This window comes from Ochlerotatus camptorhynchus, unplaced genomic scaffold, assembly GCF_037179485.1.
Source record: "Ochlerotatus camptorhynchus isolate MF236.1 unplaced genomic scaffold, CSIRO-AGI_Acam_v1.1 ptg000603l, whole genome shotgun sequence".
NCBI lineage: Eukaryota > Metazoa > Arthropoda > Insecta > Diptera > Culicidae > Ochlerotatus > Ochlerotatus camptorhynchus.
Window position 1 is genome coordinate 182573 of NW_027041083.1, and position 20027 is coordinate 202599.

Consider the following 20027-nt stretch of genomic DNA (forward strand, 5'->3'; position numbering starts at 1 on the left):
TGAATAAGGGTTCAACCGAGTTAAAGATGAGTGCGCGTTTTTGAGAAACTCTGTGTAGCCGGTAAACTATATTGAGCAACTGGTTTGGTACTATATTAATACATGACTCAGATTGCGAATATGCACCATGATGCTCAAAATATGCGAGTAAAAAGTCTAAAAAAAAAAGGAAATGGACATTCAAAGTTAGTGAAAACATAGACATAAATCAATCAATCTTTCCTTGTAGATGATGGATTCAGCCCGCCCCATCAAACCTTTCGATGCAAAGGTGGAACATTTAGCAGTGGAGTGGAGAAAGTGGAAGAGAAGTCTTGAATACTACTTGGAGGCAAGTAATGTTGTTGGACAAAGGGAGAGAAGAAATCAGTTGTTACACTTGGGTGGCCCTGAACTTCAGGATATATTTGACAGTCTGCCTGGTGTACATGATGTTCCACATGTGGCTGTTGATCCACCGTTTTACGACGTTGCAATCGAGAAATTGGACGCTCATTTTCAGCCAATCCAACGACGAACCTATGAACGACATGTTTTTCGTCAAATTGCGCAACAAAACGGGGAACGTTTTAATGATTTCGTTATGAAATTGCGTATGCAAGCAAATCGATGTGATTTCGACCAAGAAGGTGGAAGCGTTCGAGATAGTATGATCATCGACCAAATCGCGGAAAAATGTTTGTCTTCTGCTCTACGCAAGAAGATACTGGAGAAAGATAGACCTCTAAGCGAAGTTGTAGCGATTGGGAAAACTATTGAGGACGTTGAAATACAATGTAAAGAACTAGTTTCTTCGAATAAAGAACCAAATGGTGTTAACAAAGTAGCCTTGCAGCAGTATTCAAGTCCAACGTCTTTCCGCGGTCAACAGTGTTGGTCTTTTTTGCCACCAACAGAATTGCGTAACCAGTATGCTCGTAATCAGTGGCGACCCTTGAATTTCGGAAACAGGAGTGAGACCCCTGGGCAATCGAGACAAACAAACCGTTTCTCAACAAGGCCGAAAGAAAGATCAGCGGATGCGTTCCAGCAACGTAACGATCAAGACCACAGAATCTGTTTTGGATGTGGTCGTCGTGGACATGCCAAAGGAAGTGACGGATGTCCAGCACGACAGGCTCAATGTCTGAGGTGCAAGTGGACGGGACACCTCGCTAAATGGTGCACAAAGAGATCCGAAGCAGATTACAACAATGCACCACCTGCAAAGCGAATCAAATCAGTATACGGAGCAGAAAAGCAACAGGATTCGGAGAAGAAGGATGAAGAGATTTGCTATGTTATGGGACAAAATACGTTCAAATTCAGAGTCGGAGGTGTTGAGATTCCCATGGCTATTGATTCAGGAGCTGCAGCAAACATGGTTGATGAGATTACATGGAATAGACTACAATCATCAGGGGCAAAAGTGCGCTTTCAACCAGTAGTCGATCGATCGTTCAAAGCATATGGGTCCGAACAGCCTCTGAAAATGGCAGGGAAGTTCACCGCAGAAATTCAAGCAGGAAAGAATAAAACGCATGCTGTGTTCTACATAGCAAAGAATGGCAGACAATGTTTGTTGGGTGACGAAACGGCAAAAATGCTAAACGTTTTAAAGATTGGGTACAATATAGGTTCAGTCCAGTCGAGCGTTTTTCCTAAGATAAAAGGCATTGTTGTAGAAATACCGATCGATCCATCTGTGAAACCTACGCAACAACCATACAGGCGTGTACCATTTGCTTTGGAGCCCAAAATAGCTGAGAAGCTGCAGTACTTATTGAATCAAGACATAATCGAACGTGTGAACGAGCCATCCGCGTGGGTATCGCCAATCGTACCCATCGTCAAGGATTCAGGAGAAGTTCGTCTATGTGTGGATATGAGACGGGCTAATACAGCTGTATTGAGGGAGACGCATCCATTACCAATTGTCGAGGAATTATTCAGTGGAATAGATGGAGCTGTTTGTTTCTCGAAGCTGGATATCAAAGAGGCCTACCACCAGGTGGAAATATCTGAGCGGTCCAGGGAGATAACGACTTTCATAACCAAACAGGGCCTTTTCAGGTAAAATTCTGTAAAGATATTGTTTTGTTTTGACAGATGCAATAAAGACAACAATTCTTCTTAAATTCTTTTGACTAAAAACAATTATTCTTAACTAAAATCTAGGTATAAAAGATTGATGTTCGGAATTAGTTGCGCTCCTGAGGTTTTTCAGAAGGTCATGGAATCGATTTTAGCTGGATTAGATGGTGTGATAGTCTACCTGGATGATGTGTTGATATCAGGAAAATCTCAACAGGAGCATGATCTCAGATTGGAACAAACGCTTAACCGTTTAAAACAGTATGGAATTCTACTAAATGAGTCAAAATGCGTGCGAAATGTGTCTCGGTTGGAATTTTTAGGGCACGAACTCTCAAAAGATGGTATCCGTCCAACTGAGAGCAAAATGGCTGCTATACAATGTTTTCGTGAACCAAACAATGTCTCTGAACTTAGAAGTTTTCTTGGACTGATAACATACATTGGCCGGTTCATTCCTCAGCTGTCGGAAAGAACAGATCCACTGAGAAAATTATTGCGTACAGGAGAGCATTATAAGTGGAAGCCAGAACACCAAAAATCGTTCGAGGAAATCAAGGCTGCAGTGTGTCACACCAAGTTTCTGGGTTATTTCAATCCTATGGACATGTGCATTATTATTGCTGATGCAAGTCCTGTAGGACTCGGAGCAGTATTGCTACAAGAAGATGCATCAGGGCACATCAAGATAATTTCTTTCGCAAGTAAAGCTCTTTCTGACGTTGAAAAGAAATATTTCCACACTGAAAAGGAAGCTTTGGCACTAGTTTAAGCAGTGGACAAGTTTCAACTTTATTTGCTTGGAAAACATTTCAAACTAATAACTGATTGTAAACCACTTCAGTTTTTGTTTAGAGAACGAACAAAACCTAATGCTAGAATAGAACGATGGGTGCTTAGGTTACAGGCGTATTCTTTCGAAGTAGTATATGAACCAGGTACAGGTAACATAGCAGACGCTATTTCAAGGTTTTCAGTATCCAATCCTACCGATTTTGATGTAGTGGGGGAAAATTGCATATATCAGTTAGTACTAGCCGTTATACCGAAAGCTGTTACACTGCAGGAAATAGAAGAGGAAACTTTGAAAGACGAGATCATTCAACAAGTGATTCGGAACCTTGAATCTGGAACATGGTGTGAAAGAACGAAGAATTTCAAAATATTCAGAACGGAACTTTGCAAATTTGGAAATTTATTATTGCGAGGAGATAGATTAGTAGTTCCTGAAAAATTGCACAACCAGATCCTCGAACTAGCACATGAATCACATCCTGGAATGGTGGCAATGAAAAGGAGGCTGCGACAAAAAGTGTGGTGGCCACAGATGGACAAACAAGTTGAATTGTTTGTAAAAAAAATGCAAAGCGTGTACGTTGGTTTCGTCTCCTGAGCCACCAGAACCGTTGAACCGAACTAAAATGCCGGAACAGCCTTGGACACATATAGCAGCCGATTTCTTAGGACCACTACCTTCAGGCCACAATTTGTTTGTATTGATCGATTATTACAGTCGATTCACTGAAATTGTAATAATGAAGCAAATAACAGCAAGTCTAACAGTACGTGCTTTACATGAAACATTTTGCCGTTTCGGAATGCCTGAGTTCCTCAGAACGGACAATGGACCACAATTCATCAGTTTCGAGTTGCAACAATTTTGTGAGCAATTTGGAATTCAACAGGAGAAAACGACGCCATACTGGCCCCAAGCAAATGGGGAGGTGGAACGGATTAATCGTTCGATCGGCAAACGTCTCAAAATAAGCCAAGAAACTGAGGGGTCTGATTGGCAATGGGACTTGAGGATGTTCATACTCATGCACAATTCAACGCCACATTCCACAACCGGGGTAGCTCCCTCTAGTTTGATGTTCGGTAGGATACTGAAGGACAAACTTCCAGGTCTATTGGTTAAAAGTAATAAGGTGCTTGAGGAAATCTACGATCATGATCATGAGAAAAAAATGAAAGGTGCGGAGTATGCGGATGAACGCCGGAATGCTCAGCCTAATACAATTGACATCGGCGATACTGTGGTGACAAAAAGAATTCAGAAAGAGAATAAGTTGTCAACACCATTCAATCCGGAAGAGTTCTCTGTCATTGAACGAAGGGGATCAGAAGCTGTCATACAGTCGAAAGACTCGAACCGTATTATCCATAGAAATGTGTCACATCTAAAGAAACTAGTTACTGGAAATGGGCTAAACTCCTCAAGTGAGAAGAGCGTAGAACCGGATAATTCTTTGGATACGAATAGTAAAACCAAGGACCACTCTTGTGCCGAGACTTCCACAGCAACGGAAACGTCTGACCGACCTCGTCGAGGAACAAGGTTGCCTGATTACTTAGAAGATTATAAAGTTAATGAAGTTCATGAAAACTATAAGGAATAGGAGGGATGTAGTATCGAGCATTTAATATTTCCCTGTTGTACACTAATGTGGAAAAGTAGCACCTTTAATATACATCTTGACAGTATGATACCTGATATGAAAATACTTTGTACCGAGAAAGAGTGAATAAAAGAAGCAGTTATATTCCGTCTAACACCGCGTTCAGAGGTCTGTTATCCGAAGCTCCCGCTTAAAGTTTAGAGTCTACACCTACGATGAATTTTTCTTCATTTATCGTCAACAGTCACTCGTCAGCTGGCAGAATAAGTGGAGTGAAGGGAGTTTGGGACGATGGCTATATTCGATCATCCCTAAGGTGTCGAAGAGTCCTTGGTTCAAGGGGTTGGATGTGGGTCGAGACTTCATTCGTATGATGTCTCGCCTCATGTCCAATCACTATTTGTTAAACGCTCACTTGTTACCTCTATGCTTGCTCCGTTTTGGGCTGGGGGACAGCAATCTCTGTGAATGTGGACAAGTTTACCAAGACGCCGATCATATTATTTGGTCTTGTGCTGAGCATCGTGGAGTCAGATCGGAGCTGTACGATTCCCTTCGGGCTCGAGGTAGACAACCGGCGAGGCGATCTGGGGTTTATGAAACTCATATATGTTTACTTTAAGAATATTAACATTAGATTGTAAGTTTGATTAACCTTGTGTTTAGTTTGTATTTTGTACGTGTTTTAGGATTAATTAAATATTTGTATCGTAAACCACATTTCAAACCTCCCTCTCCTTTTTCCCATTCAAAAAAAATTGTAAATCTCCACTAACCTCGAGACAACCGCGAGTATCTGGTCCAGCTCCTTTAACTTATATATAATATAAGACATCAATAATGTATAACGAAAATGATAACTCGGCTCTAATGCATGAATTGTGGTGATTCCTCTCACGCAAAGGACGACTGTCCTGTGAAGGAAGATCCTAAGAAATTTAAATGTTCAAATTGTGGTGAAAACCACAAATCCAATTTTTGGGAATGTAAGACTCGCAAAGCGATCCTACAATCTCGTTCTAACCGTCAGGTAGGAAACGCTCCACGTTTCCGACCAGGTACAAATTCCTCTGCTGTTAACAACGGTCAGCGAGGAACAAATTCTACATTCGTACCCGTAGGTACAAATATCTCCCCTGCTTCAAATGTTTCATCTGTACCTACTCCCCTCGCTGCTAACAATGTTCAGCGAGTTAATGGAGCTACCTACACACTACTTTTATTTCGATGGAAACCAGTAAAATTTTGCTGGATTTTGCCGAGCTGGAAATCCAGCAATTCTTCCAGCAAAAAAATATTGCTGGATAACCAGCAAAATAATCTGACATAAAAATGACAGCACTTTACTGTAGAACCAGCAAAATTTGCTGGTTGTTCAGTAATACAAAATAGGAATTTATTATGCTGTATGATCAGCAAAATTAGTGAAGTATTATTTTGAGAAAAAATCAAAGATTTTATTTAATTCAAGCTTAATTTATTTCATACTTTAGCATCATAACTGTATTTCAAATTATGTAGCGATAAATTCAGTGAAAATGAAGAAATACTATCAAAAACGATCAAAAACGCCGACTAATTATCCACTTCCTCCTGCAAATAAATAAAAAAAGACGTCACATTACAGATGCACTGTTATAACGGATATTTGTATGCAAATGTACCTTTAATTATGATTTTAAATCACATTCAATAGCAAAACACATTGAAAACTAGTATAAAACAATCAAAATATATCAACTTGCGATCAGGCATGCGAAAAGAATCCACTTACGAAATTGCAATCTATTTGACAGTTCCCGTATTTTACTGATCATCCAGCAAACAAACATGTTTGCTGGATTCACAGTAAATCTTAATTTTGCTGGACTCTGTTCAGCAATTCGTTTTGCTGGAAGGCTGATTCAAAATTTGGTGTGTATGCTGCTATTGCAGCGGGTAGAAATCAAAATACTAACCACCGTTCTAACGGAAATTTTGACAATTTTGACTTAGGAAGCATTACTGCCCCTAAAATGGAATTTTTACAGAAATCATTAATTGACATGATTTCTGATATGCTTAAATCTAACTCCATGTTTGATGCTATTCAAACTGGAGTAAAATTTGCAAATAATATTGTCATGACTTTAAAATTCAGTAATGGATTTTAAAGCATTAAATATTGTAAATTGGAATGCTCGATCTCTTAAAGATAATGAAGACGAGCTATTTAACTTTTTGAGAGTTCATAACGTGCATATTGCCGTTATAACTGAAACGTTCCTTAAACCTACCCATAAGGTTAAGAAGGACGCAAATTACTTGATTTATAGAAATGATCGTCTTGATGGACCCTGTGGTGGCGTTGCCATCATTATTCATAGACGAATCAAACATAAAATTCTTTCTTCATTTGAAACCAAAGTTTTTTAAACTTTGGGAGTTTCTGTTGAAACAAAATTTGGACAACTTACGTTTATAGCTGCCTATTTGCCATTCCAATGCGTAGGCCAGCAAAAGAATTTTCTCAAGGGTGACCTCCAGAAACTTACCCGTCATAGGTCTAAATTCTTCATTATTGGTGATTTTAATGCAAAACACCGCTCATGGAATAATGCTCAAAGCAATTCCAATGGTAATATTCTGTTTGATGATTGTTCTGCAGGTTATTACACTATTCAATATCCAAACAGTCCAACATGCTTTTCTTCTGCAAGAAATCCCTCCACTATTGATTTGGTCTTAACTGATTCATGTCAACTTTGTAGCCAATTGGTTACCCATGCTGACTTCGGTTCTGATCACCTTCCAGTAACTTTTGAAATATCCCAAGAAATAATTTGTAATCCCAACAGCTCTACTTTCAATTACCATAGAGCTGATTGGGAGCAGTATCGAACATTTATGGAATATAACTTCGATCCAAACATTCCTTTGCAAACCAAAGATGAAATTAATTATGCTCTTGAATCTCTGACTACTTCTATAGTTGAAGCAAGAGCTGCCTCAGTACCAAAATGCGAGGTTAAATTCGATTCAATTATAATAGACGATGATCTTCAGCTCTTGATCCGTCTTAAAAATGTCCGTAGGAGACAATATCAAAGAACACGCGATCCTGCCATGAAAGTTATCTGGCGGGATTTGCAAAAACAAATTAAAAAGCGATTCTCTGCCCTGAGGAACAAAACTTTTGAAAATAATATTTCTAAATTAGACCCGAGTTCCAAACCCTTTTGGAAACTCACAAAAATTTTGAAAAAACCTCAAAAGCCTATTCCAGCGCTTAAAGAAGGTGGTAAAATTTTGATCACAAATTTGGAAAAAGCTCAGAAACTTGCTAAGCAATTCGAGAGTTCCCATAATTTCAGTTTGGGTCTTACTAGTCCTATTGAGAATCAGTCACATAGTCACTATGAACGGAGTTCCAATTTCCTGGTCAAACCAAGTGAAATATCTTGGATTAATACTTGACCAAAAATTAACTTTTAAAGATCACATTGAGGGCATTCAAGCCAAATGTAACAAATATATAAAATGTTTGTATCCTCTTATAAACAGGAAATCCAAACTTTGCCTGACGAATAAACTTCTAATATTTAAACAAGTTTTTAGACCGGCCATGCTTTACGCTGTGCCAATATGGTCTAGTTGCTGCACTACCAGGAAAAAAGCACTTCAAAAGATTCAGAACAAAATTCTGAAAATGATTTTGAAGTTGCCTCCCTGGTACAGTACAACCGAAGTACATAGAATTTCGAATGTTGAGACTTTAGCACAAATGTCCAACAAAATAATTAATAATTTCAGGCAAAAATCGTTGCAATCCTCAATTGCAACGATTAATTCCCTTTATACTTAGATAAGATTTAGTTTTAGTTTTTAGTTTTAAGATATCAATTATTATACTGACATGCAGGTTAAAAAACCTGTTTAAAATACTGAATTGCCAAGACATGAACAATGTAAAAAACACTTAGATATATATCATAACAATTAAGGCTGGTACGTTACTGCAGTAACTGGAGCACCTAGGTTAAAATGAAATGTAATTTATTTTGAATTTGGAACAAATAAAGAGTTAAAAAAAAAAAAAAAAATAACTCGGCTCTGTAAAGTTTGTTCAATTGAGAATGTACAAATAAAGTAATTAATAAAAAAAAAAAAAAGTTTAGCAACTACCGGTGCGAAAGCCGAAAACGTAAATTCACAATCGTGATAGCAACGACCGGTGCGTAAACAAGTTGCTAACTAAAATAGTATTGGCTAAAGTTGTCAAACTAACAGCCCGAATAGCAACGCATTGGTGCGGGTGCTCTAACGCGTTCATCTAGATAAAATTGATAAATAGCAGATTTTTAGCGATGGGCCCAATCTTAGATCCATAGGCCAACATTAGAGACATTTCCCCTATATGCTTATTTGTGACTCTGAATTGTTTTTTGGGCAGTGTTGTGGAATAATGAATCTATAATACGTCGTTTATAAAACATATTAACAAAGCATTCAACTAAAACATGGACGCATAGTGGTATAAGAGCTATTTTGCTGACTGTATTCACCTTTATACAGCAATATTGTAAAGCAATGCAATGAAATCTAATAATGGATAAAAATTTATAATAAATAATATATATATAATAATAAATATATAATATAATAAATAATAATAATAATATAATAATAATTTATGATAAAACGTCTAATAAAGCATTTTATTAAAGCAATTGAAAATCAGGAAGACAATCAACGTTTATAAAGCTTTTAATAAGTAAATTAATCATATCAGAGCAAACGGCGGAATAAAGGCGCATCTATCGATCTCAATGAGCTTTTTTCAGCACATAATTCGACATCCTGTTTTATTCAGCATTGTACACTGTTATACAGCATTTATTCAATGTGTATGCTTATTTGTGACTGTGAATTGTTTGTTGGGCGGCTCATCCTTGGATTCAATCCCGATCAAGAATGTCCGGCTGGTTTGATGTCAATCAACATCAGAGTTAATAAACACGACTCTATGCAAACATTTTGCAGATCATACAAACAGGGATGGTAATAAAAGCTCGATTAAAAGTTAATCGGAGTTGGAGCTTACCGCCATAAGAAAATAATACCAACCGGTGGAAACTAGAAATACTCAGAGGGAGAGATTAGCGGAAGGAATGTTTTGAGCCAAATGAACTGTCAAAATCTGAGCCAATCGAACATTCCCATTATAATTTTTCTTATTCTTACTAGATTAAATTTGAGAGTATTACAATCGATCAGAAATTCAATCACCTCTATGTTTCGCGTGTTTCTCAAATTCAACTAGTTTTTTGAATAAAAAACAATATTCTATCTCTATTGATTAATTGATTTTAGTTGGTTAATTAATGGCACAAAGAAATGTGCAAAATATTGCGATGTAATAATTTATTAATTTACACGTAAATCGAATCAAAAGTAACAGTCATGTGAAATGCTAGCTTCTATAGCAAGGGTTGCAAGATTATTTAGGTACAAATTCCTGCTGCCGAATTATATTTTGTTTTCTCCGCCCATCTCTCCCTCTGAGTCGAGATGTAAACATTCCGGTAATTAAACACGTTTCTAGTAGTCGGTACGAGTGTTCTTTTATTTCGTCGTTATCGCTGGTTCCCCGGGTTTAATTCCGTCCGTTATCGATTTTGGCCTGTCCACTTCACTACTTGTTGGGTGTCCACCGATGAATCCCACAAAAGTTAAGTTAAAGTTAAGTTAAAGTTAAGTTAAAGTTAAGTTAAAGTTAAGTTAAAGTTAAGTTAAAGTTAAGTTAAAGTTTAGTTAAAGTTAAGTTAAAGTTGAGTTAAAGTTAAGTTAAAGTTAAGTTAAAGTTAAGTTAAAGTTAAGTTAAAGTTAAGTTAAAGTTAAGTTAAAGTTAAGCTAAAGTTAAGTTAAAGTTAAGTTAAAGTTAAGTTAAAGTTAAGTTAAAGTTAAGTTAAAGTTAAGTTAAAGTTAAGCTAAAGTTAAGTTAAAGTTAAGTTAAAGTTAAGGTAAAGTTAAGTTAAAGTTAAGTTAAAGTTAAGTTAAAGTTAAGTTAAAGTTAAGTTAAAGTTAAGTTAAAGTTAAGTTAAAGTTAAGTTAAAGTTAAGTTAAAGTTAAGTTAAAGTTAAGTTAAAGTTAAGTTAAAGTTAAGTTAAAGTTAAGTTAAAGTTAATTTAAAGTTAAGTTAAAGTTAAGTTAAAGTTAAGTTAAAGTTAAGTTAAAGTTAAGTTAAAGTTAAGTTAAAGTTAAGTTAAAGTTAAGTTAAAGTTAAGTTAAAGTTAAGTTAAAGTTTAGTTAAAGTTAAATTAAAGTTAAGTTAAAGATAAGTTAGTTAAGTTAAAGTTAAGTTAAAGTTAAGTTAAAGTTAAGTTAAAAATAAGTTAAAGTTAAGTAAAGTTAAGTTAAAGTTAAGTTAAAGTTAAGTTAAAGTTAAGTTAAAGTTAAGTTAAAGTTAAGTTAAAGTTTAGTTAAAGTTAAGTTAAAGTTAAGTTAAAGTTAAGTTAAAGTTAAGTTAAAGTTTAGTTAAAGTTAAAGTTAAGTTAAAGTTAAGTTAAAGTTTAGTTAAAGTTAAGTTAAAGTTAAGTTAAAGTTAAGTTAAAGTTAAGTTAAAGTTAAGTTAAAGTTTAGTTAAAGTTAAGTTAAAGTTAAGTTAAAGTTAAGTTAAAGTTAAGTTAAAGTTAAGTTAAAGTTAAGTTAAAGTTAAGTTAAAGTTAAGTTAAAGTTAAGTTAAAGTTATGTTAAAGTAAAGTTCAAGTTAAAGTTAAGTTAAAGTTAAGTTAAAGTTTAGTTAAAGTTAAAGTTAAGTTAAAGTTAAGTTAAAGTTTAGTTAAAGTTAAGTTAAAGTTAAGTTAAAGTTAAGTTAAAGTTAAGTTAAAGTTAAGTTAAAGTTTAGTTAAAGTTAAGTTAAAGTTAAGTTAAAGTTAAGTTAAAGTTAAGTTAAAGTTAAGTTAAAGTTAAGTTAAAGTTAAGTTAAAGTTAAGTTAAAGTTAAGCTAAAGTTAAGTTAAAGTTAAGTTAAAGTTAAGTTAAAGTTAAGTTAAAGTTAAGTTAAAGTTAAGTTAAAGTTAAGTTAAAGTTAAGTTAAAGTTTAGTTAAAGTTAAGTTAAAGTTAAGTTAAAGTTAAGTTAAAGTTAAGTTAAAGTTAAGTTAAAGTTAAGTTAAAGTTAAGTTAAAGTTAAGTTAAAGTTAAGCTAAAGTTAAGTTAAAGTTAAGTTAAAGTTAAGTTAAAGTTAAGTTAAAGTTAAGTTAAAGTTAAGTTAAAGTTAAGCTAAAGTTAAGTTAAAGTTTAGTTAAAGTTAAGTTAAAGTTAAGTTAAAGTTAAGTTAAAGTTTAGTTAAAGTTAAATTAAAGTTAAGTTAAAGATAAGTTAGTTAAGTTAAAGTTAAGTTAAAGTTAAGTTAAAGTTAAGTTAAAAATAAGTTAAAGTTAAGTAAAGTTAAGTGAAAGTTAAGTTAAAGTTAAGTTAAAGTTAAGTTAAAGTTAAGTTAAAGTTAAGTTAAAGTTAAGTTCAAGTTAAGTTAAAGTTAAGTTAAAGTTATGTTAAAGTAAAGTTCAAGTTAAAGTTAAGTTAAAGTTAAGTTAAAGTTTAGTTAAAGTTAAAGTTAAGTTAAAGTTAAGTTAAAGTTTAGTTAAAGTTACGTTAAAGTTAAGTTAAAGTTAAGTTAAAGTTAAGTTAAAGTTTAGTTAAAGTTAAGTTAAAGTTAAGTTAAAGTTAAGTTAAAGTTTAGTTAAAGTTAAATTAAAGTTAAGTTAAAGATAAGTTAGTTAAGTTAAAGTTAAGTTAAAGTTAAGTTAAAGTTAAGTTAAAAATAAGTTAAAGTTAAGTAAAGTTAAGTGAAAGTTAAGTTAAAGTTAAGTTAAAGTTAAGTTAAAGTTAAGTTAAAGTTAAGTTAAAGTTAAGTTCAAGTTAAGTTAAAGTTAAGTTAAAGTTATGTTAAAGTAAAGTTCAAGTTAAAGTTAAGTTAAAGTTAAGTTAAAGTTTAGTTAAAGTTAAAGTTAAGTTAAAGTTAAGTTAAAGTTTAGTTAAAGTTACGTTAAAGTTAAGTTAAAGTTAAGTTAAAGTTAAGTTAAAGTTAAGTTAAAGTTAAGTTTAAGTTAAGTTAAAGTTAAGTTAAAGTTAAGTTTAAGTTAAATTTAAGTTAAGTTAAGTTAACGTTATGTTAAAGTTAAAGTTATGTTAAAGTTAACGTTATGTTAAAGTTAAAGTTATGTTAAAGTTAAAGTTAATGCACAGACAAGCAGACATAACACTCGCAAGTTGTTCATCGAACATGCATTTAACGGTCAATTTAAAAGTATCTTAGTTGGTAGTACTGCCACCTGCAGCGCGCAGAGTTCATTCCTTTGCGTTTGACGTTTACACACTACCGCCATCTGTTCAGCGTTCTACCCACCACAGTATACTCAACAGATGGCGGTAATGTTTTAGCGACGATGTTTTACAGTGCGAAATATTCAATGTGTTATGTCTGTTTGTCTGTGGTTAATGCTTAACTTAAGGTAAAGTTCAGTTAATTTTAGGATAAAGTTATGTTAAATTTAAGTTAAAATTACGTTAAGTTAAAGTTAAGTTAAGTTAAAGATATGTTAAGTTAATGTTCGGTTTAAGTTAAAGTTATGTTAATGTTAAAGTTATGTTTAATTTAAGTTAAAATTTAAAGTTTAGTTAAAGTTAAGTTAATGTTAGGTTAAAGTTATGTTAAAATTTAAGTTATGTTAAATTTAAGTCAAAGTAAAGTTAAGGTTATGTTAAAGTTTATTTAAAGTTAAGTTAAAGTTTAGTTAAAGTTAAGTTAAGTTTAAGTTAAGTTTAAGTTAAGTTTAAGTTAAGTTTAAGTTAAGTTTAAGTTAAGTTTAAGTTAAGTTTAAGTTAAGTTTAAGTTAAGTTTAAGTTAAGTTTAAGTTAAGTTTAAGTTAAGTTTAAGTTAAGTTTAAGTTAAGTTTAAGTTAAGTTTAAGTTAAGTTTAAGTTAAGTTTAAGTTAAGTTTAAGTTAAGTTTAAGTTAAGTTTAAGTTAAGTTTAAGTTAAGTTTAAGTTAAGTTTAAGTTAAGTTTAAGTTAAGTTTAAGTTAAGTTTAAGTTAAGTTTAAGTTAAGTTTCATTCCTAGTTGAACACTCAGTCGGTTAACAACGTCCCGGTCTCAGTCGCGCGGCATCTAATTTTTTTCGGTGTTTTTCCGCCCGAGCGGTTTTTTCACCCCCCCATTGGGTGCCCCAAGTGACCAGTGTGCAACAGAGGAAGTGGAATTCCATGGGCCGAGCCCCTTGGAGTTGCCATCCAGCTTTAATCCACCCCGGTAATCCATCCGGTCGTCAAGTCATTTTATCATCATCGTGCCGACCCACCAACACCAATCATCACCACCAGCAGCAGCAAACGGACCATCTAGCTGCAACGGCTGATAGGTTGTTTACAACCGGCATAAGTATTAGACAATACATTTTGCAAGTCCATTGCCTCCCTATTGTAGTTTAATTTTGCCTCGTGGCGCGTGACTCTGTCTCTCACCCCTGGTAGGGGAGTATGGGTCATAGTGAGACAACTTTTTGCAAGTAGATATAAGTTTTTTTTTTGTTTCGATTTTTTTTTTCTTTTTGATTTGTTCGTACGTCGGGCAAAAAATTTAATTACTAGTAATTAAAATTAATTAATTAGTGAAGGTTTTATTTTTTTTCCTTCTTAAGTGGTTGCGCACCGCTTTTGCGCAACACTTATGGCATCTTCCGATGCCTACGTTACGCGAACCAGATACTATGAACCGTCTTCGAAAGGACCATGGGTTGTCTTTTTTCGGCCCAAAAATAAACCTTTGAAAACTCTCGACATAACGAGAGATTTGCTGCGTAAGTATCCGGGAATCTTGGTACACAAAGAAAGATTCAACAAACTGCGTGTAGAAGCACCGACTTATGATGTGGCAAATAAAATTGCTGATCACGAGTTGTTTAGTGTTGAGTACAACATCTACATCCCTTCTCGAGATGTGGAGATAGAAGGCGTGGTCTCCGACGCGAGTCTGACTGTCGAGGACTTGAAACATGCCTCGGGAACTTTTAAAAACTCGACATTCGCTACCGCGCTAGTGAAGATACTGGATGTAAGGCAACTGCATTCAGCATCTTTGCTAGACGGTAAAAAAGTTTATAAACATTCAGACTCGTTCCGGGTGACTTTCGCAGGTTCAGTTCTCCCAAACTTTGTTAAAATTGATGGTGCTTTTTTCCGGTGCGGTTGTTTGTACAGAGGGTATATAATTGTACCAACTGCAAAAGGCTGGAACACTCGGCCAGCCATTGCGGCAACAAAACTCGTTGTGGCAAATGTGGTGAAAACCACAAAGAGGATTCTTGCCACAAAGAATCAGTAAAATGCGCTTACTGTGGCGAGAATCCTCACCCCTTGCAGGAGTGCCCGATGTACAAACAGCACTCCGATAAAGTGCAGCGTTCAATCTCTGGACGCTCCAAGCAGACATATGCTCAAATGTTGAAGGCTGCATCAGCCGTCCAAGATGCAAACCAATTTTCGGTTTTGTCAGTTGAAGAATCGGACTCTGACTCATCCGATGAAGGTGATTCTACGGTGGTACACGCACCTTCAAAAATAGACGGTTCCTCAAAAAGAAAATGCCCCTCCCCGAAAGTGCGCCGTAAGAAAACTAAAGTCACCTCCAGACGATTGCCAAATTCCCAGGGTAATGGGGATGAAAAAACAAAACCGAAGGCTCCTGTTGATCCAATCCTTGGATGCAGCAAGAATTTTCCGCCATTGCCCAACAAAGATAAAAAAAATAAAAAAGCTGCTCCTCAAACTTCTCAAAAGAAATCCAAGTCCGAACGAGGTTTGCTAGCTTTTTCGGACATTGTGGAATTCATATTAAACATGTTCAACATACAAGACCCTCTAAGAAGCTTAGTTTCTGCCTTGCTTCCAACGTTAGAATCATATCTTAAGCAATTGACTGTTTCATGGCCCCTCCTTGCATCAATCATATCTTTCGATGGATAATTCGTCGAACGAGGTTGAAGATATGATCACTGTGCTACAGTGGAACTGCCGTAGTCTAGTGCCTAAACTAGACTCGTTCAAATTTTTACTTCACAATTCTGATTGTGATATATTTGCTCTCTGTGAAACATGGCTTTCTTCCGATAAAGAACTCAACTTCCACGATTTTAACATTATACGCCTGGATAGAGACGATTCTTATGGAGGAGTACTTTTAGGGATCAAAAAGTGCTACCCTTTCTACAAAATTTCCCTTCCTGCTCTATCCGGCGTCGAAATCGTTGCTTGCCAAATAAATGTGAAGAACAAAGATCTTTGCATAGCTTCAGTATACGTTCCACCAAGAACCTCCATTAGCCGTAGTCAACTCTGGAATCTAGTTTCGATTCTTCCATCCCCAGTATTAATTCTGGGTGATATGAACTCCCATGGTACTGGGTGGGGCGATCTATATGACGACAATAGAGCGGCTATTTTTTACGATTTATGTGACGATTTCAATTTGACTATTTTGAACACTGGTGAAGCGACACGTATAGCAAAACCTCCGGCTCGAGAAAGCCGACTCGACCTATCTTTGTGTTCAAGATCGCTATCATTGGATTGTCAGTGGAAGGTTATCAATGATCCCCATGGTAGCGATCATTTGCCAATCATCATTTCAATAAAGTGTGGCCCTCACTCTGCAGAACCATCTCGGGTTCCATTTGATCTTACAAGGAACATCGACTGGCAGAAATATGCAACGGCGGTGACAATCGGTGTCGAATCAATAGATGCGCTTCCACCATTGGAAGAATATCGATTCCTAGCCGATTTGATTTACAAAAGCTCACTGGAAGCACAAAAAAGAAAAGTTCCAAGTGCACCCTTTAAAAGGAGACCAGCCACACCTGGTTGGGACGAAGAATGCACAAAATTGTATGTAGAAAAATCTGATGCTTTCAAAGCTTTTCGTAGACACAAAACCTCCACTTACTTCGAGGAATATTCAAAGCTTGAGACAAAGCTGAAACAATTAATCAAAGCAAAAAAACGCGGTTATTGGCGCAATTTCGTCGAGGGACTCTCACGAGAAACCTCAATGAACACCTTGTGGAGGGTGGCTCGCAACATGCGTAACCGCTCATCTTTCAATGAGAGTGAAGAATACTCCAACCGATGGATATTCGATTTCGCTAAAAAGGTCTGTCCGGACTCAGTTCCAGCACAAAATATTCTTCGAGAAGCGTCTCCTAGCGGCGGCTCTCTGGATAGACCATTCTCAATGCTGGATTTCTCTATGGCTCTTCTTTCATCGAACAACTCCTCACCGGGAAGCGATATGATTAAATTCAATCTTCTGAAAAATCTCCCAGATATCGCTAAAAGACGCTTGCTAGATTTATTCAATTCCTTGCTAGAAAACAACATTGTACCGCCTGAATGGAGACAGGTCAAAGTAATAGCCATTAAAAAACCTGGCAAATCAGCGTCTGACCATAACTCATACCGTCCGATTGCTATGCTTTCGTGCATTAGGAAATTGTTGGAGAAAATGATCCTTCGGAGACTCGATCACTGGGTCGAATCAAATAACTTGCTATCAAATACACAATTTGGGTTCCGCAAGAGCAAAGGAACAAACGATTGTCTAGCGCTGCTTTCCACAGATATTCAACTGGCCTTTGCACACAAGGAGCAATTGGCTTCAGTATTCTTGGACATTAAGGGGGCTTTTGATTCAGTTTCCATTGAAATTCTGTCAGACAATCTGCACAGATGTGGACTTTCTGGAATTTTAAATAATTTCTTGTACAATTTGTTGTCAGAAAAGCAAATGAACTTTTCCCTTGGACAACTGACAACTTCCAGAATTAGCTACATGGGCCTGCCCCAAGGCTCATGTCTCAGCCCTCTTCTTTATAACTTTTACGTCAAAGATATCGACAACTGTTTGGCAGAACAATGCACGCTAAGACAACTTGCAGATGACGGTGTGGTTTCCGTAAGAGGTCCACATGCCGTGGACTTGCAAGGACCATTGCAAAATTCCTTAGATAACTTGTCTTCTTGGGCTATGAATCTAGGGATCGAATTCTCGCCGCAGAAAACTGAACTGGTAGTGTTTACTCGAAAGCGGTACCCAGCCCAAATGCATCTTAATCTTTTGGGCAGAAACATTACTCAATCATTGTCTTTCAAGTACCTTGGGGTCTGGTTTGATTCAAAGTGCACTTGGAATGCCCATATTACGTATTTGAAGCAAAAATGTCAGCAGAGGATCAACTTTCTCCGTTCAATTTGCGGCACATGGTGGGGTGCTCATCCGGGAGACCTCATAACGCTTTATAAAACAACTATTCTCTCTGTTCTAGAGTACGGCTCTTTCTGCTTTCTCTCGGCAAGAAAAAGTCACCTAATAAAATTGGAACGAATTCAATATCGTTGTCTGCGTATTGCTCTAGGCTGTATGCACTCAACGCATAACATGAGTCTCGAGGTTCTGGCAGGAGTAACACCCCTCCAGAACCGTTTCTGGGAGCTCTCTCTCAGAATACTAATCAAATGCGGAGTGACGAACACACTTATAATTGCTAATTTTGAAGAAATTCTTGGGTTGAACACACAATCTCGATTTATGAGAATCTACCACCACTACATATCATCAGATATGTGTCTTCCTTGTTATACTCCAGACCGTGTTCACTTCACCAATCGCAGTTCCTCAATTGAATATGATCTGACCATGAAACAAGCAACTCATGGGATTCCCGATCAACTTCGACCTATTATTATCCCACGTATTTTTACTGAAAAGTACCAACAAGTCAATTGCATGAAAAGATATTTTACAGACGGGTCCCGTCTCAATGGATCCACTGGCTTCGGTGTCTTCAATGAAAACTCTAGCGCCTTCCGCAAACTTCAGGAACCTTGTTCCGTTTTTGTTGCTGAGCTGGCAGCAATCAACTTCGCATTGGGGATGATTTCCAACATGCCCGCAGACCATTACTTCATCTTCACGGATAGTCTCAGTTCGATTGAGGCTATTCGGTCGATGAAACAAGGTAGGCACTCATCTTATTTCCTTTCAAAGGTAAGGGAGCAGATGTGTGTGCTGGTCGAAAGATCATATATGATTACCTTTGTATGGGTCCCCTCACATTGCTCAATCCCAGGCAATGAGAAGGCGGACTCTCTCGCAAAGGTGGGCGCGCAGGAAGGCGAATTGTATGACAGGCAAATTTCACACGATGAATTTTACCATTTAGTGCGTCAGAGTACCTTTTCGAGTTGGCAAACCGATTGGGACACTGGAAATCTTGGACGGTGGTTACATTCAATTATTCCTAATGTTTCTTCGAGAGCGTGGTTTAAAGGCTTGGGCTTAAGTCGTGACTTCATTCGCGTGATGAGTAGACTTATGTCCAACCACTACTCGCTAGATGCTCATCTCAATAGAATAAACCTCGTGGACAGCAACATCTGTCGGTGTGGAAACGGTTACGATGACATCGAACACGCAGTTTGGCAATGTACGGATAATGACGCCGCCAGAGAGCGACTTTTGAATACCCTCGAGGCCCAAGGAAGACAACCCTATGTTCCTATCAGAGACGTGTTGGCAACCCGTGATCTCTGCTATATGCAGTCCGTTTATGTTTTTCTTCAAACGTCTAGTATAAGAATTTAATTCCTTTTGTCTTTTGTCTCTCTTTATTAGTTTTTGTTTGTCTTGTCCCCCCGTCTCGATGAGTCTCATCGTCGCCCACTGGTCACCCACCATAGCCGGTCGAACTCCGGACGAAGCTAGAACAGCACTACCGTTCATACTGGCGACAACGCTCTGATGAGACAACGAAACCCTACCCCAAGCTCCTCCCCTGATCCTATCCTTCGAAAATGTACCCTTCTAACCTCGAGTAAGCCGCGAGTAATCGGCCCAACTCCTACTAGACATAGAATTAAGTGAATTTTGTTACACACAGTGAACAATGAATTATCGGCTCCGTAAAGCTAACGCGATTGAGCCTTCCAAATAAACGAACTAGATAAAAAAAAAAGTTAAGTTTAAGTTAAGTTTAAGTTAAGTTTAAGTTAAGTTTAAGTTAAGTTTGAGTTAAGTTTAAGTTAAGTTTAAGTTAAGTTTATGTTAAGTTTAAGTTAAGTTTAAGTTAAGTTTAAGTTAAGTTTAAGTTAAGTTTAAGTTAAGTTTAAGTTAAGTTTAAGTTAAGTTTAAGTTAAGTTTAAGTTAAGTTTAAGTTAAGTTTAAGTTAAGTTTAAGTTAAGTTTAAGTTAAGTTTAAGTTAAGTTTAAGTTAAGTTTAAGTTAAGTTTGAGTTAAGTTTAAGTTAAGTTTAAGTTAAGTTTAAGTTAAGTTTAAGTTAAGTTTAAGTTAAGTTTAAGTTAAGTTTAAGTTAAGTTTAAGTTAAGTTTAAGTTAAGTTTAAGTTAAGTTTAAGTTAAGTTTAAGTTAAGTTTAAGTTGGAGTTAAGTTTAAGTTAAGTTTAAGTTAAATTATCCCGTAATTTAACAATCGTTTAATAAATGTATAATAGTGTCTAATGAAACATT

At 36.1% G+C, this 20027-nt stretch overlaps 1 protein-coding gene across 1 annotated transcript; it reads left to right on the forward strand.

Annotated features, from left to right (window-relative positions):
• The first annotated feature begins 232 nt into the window (after window positions 1-232).
• LOC135714059 (uncharacterized) lies at window positions 233-2056 on the forward strand. The gene has a single exon (XM_065237326.1). It carries the CDS (start codon window positions 233-235, stop codon window positions 2054-2056), a length of 1824 nt encoding a protein of 607 aa, XP_065093398.1.
• Window positions 2057-20027: the final 17971 nt, after the last annotated feature.

Coding starts and splice junctions, on each gene's coding strand:
- LOC135714059 (XM_065237326.1), top strand. CDS start 233: ATGGATTCAGCCCGCCCCATCAAACCTTTCGATGCAAAGGTGGAACAT.